The sequence below is a fragment of the Saimiri boliviensis genome, chromosome 8 (genome assembly GCF_048565385.1).
Source record: "Saimiri boliviensis isolate mSaiBol1 chromosome 8, mSaiBol1.pri, whole genome shotgun sequence".
Classification (NCBI taxonomy): domain Eukaryota; kingdom Metazoa; phylum Chordata; class Mammalia; order Primates; family Cebidae; genus Saimiri; species Saimiri boliviensis.
The window spans coordinates 245,190-250,457 of NC_133456.1; the positions used below are offsets into that span (position 1 = coordinate 245,190).

Below are 5,268 nucleotides of genomic sequence, written 5' to 3' on the forward strand. Positions count from 1 at the left end.
TAAAGGGATAAAGGAGATAGTAATTAGAGTCATGCAAAACAGACAGGTGAGTTGTTTTAGGTTGGGGACCTGGGTGATATCAGTAGGAATATAGATGAAGTTTTAGTGTTGAAAGAGGAAGGGCGGGTGACCTGAAGATAGATCACTCATAATACGACAAGAGGATGTAGTGTGATGGAAGCTAAAATTTAAGAACTTTTGAGCACAAAACATCCATATTCTTGCTTATTTTAATACCTTTCCCAGCCACCTACTGGACACTATGAGGTCATATCATTTTAGCATTATTTGATCTTTGATAATATGCATTAAAGTCATTTTTATCCATAACACTGTCCAATAATTATTGAAATATCACTGATTTCCTTTTCCTACAGCTTTCATTTCCTTTGTAGTTCTAGAAAAGAGATATCATTTACTTTCTGTTCTGCCATTTTTCTTCTGTACATCCATGCGAACTTAATTTTTAATTATCTGTTAGCTTTTTGAATTTGTTAGAAATGTGAATCTTTTCATGTTTTCCAGTATCATATAAATACAACTGTAAAAGGCCTTTGAAGACAACATAAAGAGAGGCAACTTGCCTCATCTTATTACTCATAGAAATGAACAGAGATAAAAGTACCCTCTTAGAATTTGGCCTTGCCTTGAAAGTTTTAATTCACTTCTCAGTTTATGATTGCATTTTCCCGTTCTATTTATTGCTTCAAGTGATATAGGAGTTAAAATTTTATAAGAAGTGAAATTCACCATTTCCCATTGTCTAGAGTAAAGGGCCTTTTGAGAGATAGCTGATTTCCTGAGATCTTTATCTGCTCAAACACAAACCTGCCACCACAATGCAGTTAAATGTGAGGTGTCTCCAGACTATATGATTTAATCAGTTGTATTGTATTTCCTACCCAAATACTTTTGAGAGGAACTACAGTAGTTTACCACTTAATGCATTTATTAAACCACATGAAGGGTATTTAAGCATGTGAATATTTTCATTTGTTTTCTGCTTTAATTATTCCAATATGACATGAACACCTGTTTAAAATTCCTTGTATACTTTTGAATAATACATCTAAATATTTTATGAAGTTTATTAGGTATAAAACCTTAAGTAATTAAAACGCTAAGACGATTATAACTACAAAAACTTTGAACACTTAACAAAACACAACCTTATCTAACCTGTGAAATTCTTTTTACTAAAAATGGGAGATATTGCTGTGAGATCTAAACATTTCTTTTTACCATTTTTGTGAATGAATCTATTACTTGCTTATTCCTCAGACTGTAGATAACAGGATTTAACAAAGGAATTATGATGGTATAAAACAGAGAATCTATCATATCTTGATCATCTGCTTGGGGAGATGCAGGGTGCACATACATAAAGAGAAGGGGGCCACAATATAAAGAGACAGATAAGAGATGAGCTCCACATGTGGAAAAGGCTTTCCTTATGCCTCTGACAGACTTCTTTTTTAGGATTGTATAAAGAGCAAATGTGTAAGAGTTAAGAACTGTCACAATGGTGAATACCTGAATTAAGCCAGACAAAATAAAAACCATTAGAAAATTAATAGAAGGGTCAGTACATGAAATCATAAACAATGGTATAATATCACAGTAAAAATGATGTATTATGTTGGAATTGCAGAAGGTTAATCTGAATATAAGGACTTCATGAATTAAGACATGCAGGAAGCCACCTAAAAATGACAAGACTAACAGCTGTATGCATAGTCTGTTGTTCATAATCACTGGATATAGTAAAGGTTTGCATATGGCTACATAGCGATCATATGCCATTGTTGCCAAGAGAAAACATTCTGTGGTTCCACCAAATGCAAAGGAAAAAAACTGAATCATGCATTCAGACAAAGATATCATCTTGTTTTTGGCCAAGAAATTAACCAACATTTTGGGAGTTACTGTGGAAGATATCCAAGCATCAACAAAGGCTAAACTCCCAAGAAGTAAGTACATGGGGATGTGAAGTTGTGGATTATTCCAGATAAGTACAATCAGACCAAGGTTCCACACAATAGTCATGAGATATATCACCAGGAACACCAAAAACAGGGTTATTTTCCACTCTGGTTGATATGTAAGTCCTGTGAGAACAAATTCTGTCAGCAATGTTGCATTATTCTGTTCCATGTCCTCATTAGATATCCCTGAAATAAAATGCAATAAATGTAAAAGAGCACTCACTAAGACTTATAAAGCAAATAGTGGGGAAGAGAAGTTGATATAAAAACATACTCTTATTGCAATACCCTTTTAATATTCTTTCATATTTCTGTAATAGATGGAAATTTTATTGGGAAATAGAAGAAATCAAAATAAATGCAATTATTTTAAATCTAAAAGTGTGATCAAATAATCTACTTGTAAATGCCTCACAGATGACAGGAATGCGTGTAATGTGTGTTAACTTAAGAAAATCACAATTTGCAAATTTAGAAAAGGAGAGAAGACTTATTTCTTATAAGGGGTTACAGTCTGCAAGATGGCCATCAAGTAGGCTTGGATGCATGCCTCTGGCCAAGACCAGAAACAGGCACTCCAAGGAAGAGGACTTGAAGTAGTAGCTTCAAGCTAAATAGGTTGGCTAAGTATACATATTCAACAGGTTACAAGATGATCGTCATGAATATTCATGAAGGTGGTCCTGGCACATGTATACTGAACAAACATGTATGTAACATACAACCCATGCTCACTTTAAAGTGGATATAACATTTAAATATATTACAGTTAGACCCTATACATCAAAAGGCCTTCTCAGGACGTGAAGGCACATAAATGCACTGTCTCTGTAAACCAGCCAGAACCAGTCCATGGCCAGTTTTCTTCTTACCTGGAGAAAGTTACTGAAATCAGTCTCCTGTCCAGTCAAAGTAGTGGTTATGTTTGTTAGCTAGGGTTCAGTTACTGTTACTGAGCATCTGATGCACCTACAAATGGTTTTAATCTTGCTTATCTTGAGGCCACTGCCTGTTTAGCTGCTAGAGAAAAAGAAAAACCTTGTGCCAGTTAGAACATACTTTATTCTTTAAGTGCAGAGGTGCCTGACTTAATCTTTGCCTGGTATGGCCTTAGGTTCTGTTTATAATTTGGAATCTTATTGTCACAAAGAGTATGTTCTGTCAGTCCTGTAATCTCTACCTTTATCATTAGTGCTGGTCAGTTGTTGTGTCTAAACTGCAAGAGTCAGTATAACAAGGCACATCTGACCTCCCACCCTGTTATGGCTGGGAACTAAATCATTAGCATTTAGCTGGAGACCTGTTGGCCAAGAGGAGGTTCATTTTATTGCCGGGGTCTTAGGATTTTATTTTAAGATTACAAGTACTTCATTCATGTGTAATATAATCTTGTAAATAATAAGGAGGATGAAGAAATAGATGATAAAGCATTCAGAATGTAGTGCCACTAGGACTTAGTCACATATTTGATAGAAAAGTAATATTCAGTGGAGGAAAAAGGAGTCACTTTGTGAGTAGGTAGATTATCATTCAAAATAGAGACTGAGAACTCAGATGCACTGACTTGAACATGTAGGTGAGATGTTTAGTATTAGTAATATAATTCTACTAGAGTGATAGAAATACTAATCTGGGAGTCATTGGAGTAGTTGAAGGCATAATAATGGATGTCTTACCTATTGGAGAGTATGTTAATAAAAGAAAAGCATAGCACCAAAAACACTTGATAGTGTAATGACCATTGGGTATATATTCAGTGGGATCTTTGGGTGAAATGGCAGCTTTGTTTCAAGATTTTGAGAAATCTCCAGGTTGCTTTCCACAGTGGCTGAACTAATGTATTTCCACCAACAGTCTGTAAATATTTCCTTTTCTTCACAGCCTCATCAGCATGTGTGGTTTTTTGACTTTTCAGTAATAGCCATTACGACTGATGTGAGATGGTATCTCATTGTGACTTTAATTTTCATTTCTCTGATGATTAATGTTGAGCATTTTTTTTTTCATGTGTGTTGACTGCCTGTATGTCTTCTTTGGAGAAGGATCTGTTCATGTCCTTTGCTTGTTAATGGGGTTAAATTTCTTTTTTGTTAAGTTCCTTGTAGATTCTGGATTTTATACCTTTATTGAATGCATATTTTGCTAAGATTTTCTTTCATTCTGTTGGTTGTCTGTGTGCTCTATTGATGGGTTTTTTTGCTGTGCAAAAGGTGTTTGGTTTAATCAGGTCACACTTGTCAATTTTTGTTTTCATTGCAATTGCTTTTGAGGACTTAGCCAAAAATTCTTCTCTAAGGCCAACGTTGAGAAGAGTATTTTCTGAGGTTTCTTCTAGGATTTTTACATTTCGAGGACTTAAATTTAAATATTTAATCCACTTTGAGTCAATTTTTGTATATGGTGAAAGAGAAGAGTTCAGTTGTATTCTTCCATATATGACTAGCCAGTTATCCCAGCACCGTTTACTGAATAAGGGATCCTTTCCCTGTTGCTTGTCAGCTTTGCTGAAGATATGATTATTGCAAGTGTGTGGCTTAATTTCTGAGTTTTCTACTCGGTTCCATTGGTCTATGTGTACTAATGCCATGCTGTTCAGTTGTTAAAGACACATCCACTCATATGTTCACTGATACACTATTCACAATGGCAAACACATGCAATCAATCTAGGTGTCCAGCAGGGGTGGATTGGATTTTTAAAATGTGGTACATATATAACATGGAATACTACACAGCCATAACAAATAATTAAATCGTGTGCTTTGCAGCAGCATGGATGCAGCTGGAGGCCACAATCCAAAGCAAACCAACACAGGAACAGAAAACCAAACACTACACGTTCTCATTTACAAGTGGAAGCTAAACACTGAACACACATGGACATAAACATGAGAACATAGACACTTTGGACTAGTAAATAAGAGAGAGAGGGGAAAATGGGTGAAAAAACTGTCTGTTGGGTACTATGTTGACTACCTGCATGCAATATACCCATGTAAGGAGCCTGTATAAATACTCTCTATATCTAAAATAAAAGTTGAATTTTTTTAAAAAAGAAAAAAAAACTTGAGAAGTTATATTGAAAGGTAATGTAGAGAATGGATATCATTTATTAGATGGCCAATATCTGATACTTTTTTCTCCAACATGGATCTTAGTGGCAGACAAATGATTTGACCTTGATATGCATAAATCAAACTCACCCCACCTACATTTGGATGTAGAGAGATGGAGACAAATATACATGGACAATAAAAAAAAATTAGTACAAAGACAGTTGAAAA

General features: G+C 35.0%; 1 protein-coding gene across 1 annotated transcript; it reads right to left on the reverse strand.

Moving 5' to 3' along the window:
• Positions 1-982: 982 nt before the first annotated feature.
• Positions 983-2,556, reverse strand: LOC101046110 (olfactory receptor 5H2). The gene has a single exon (XM_010332991.3). The coding sequence runs from the start codon at positions 2,152-2,154 to the stop codon at positions 1,225-1,227; it is 930 nt and encodes a 309-aa protein (XP_010331293.1). The 5' UTR covers positions 2,155-2,556; the 3' UTR covers positions 983-1,224.
• Between the last annotated feature and the right edge of the window lie 2,712 nt (positions 2,557-5,268).

Coding starts and splice junctions, on each gene's coding strand:
- LOC101046110 (XM_010332991.3), bottom strand. CDS start 2,154: ATGGAACAGAATAATGCAACATTGCTGACAGAATTTGTTCTCACAGGA.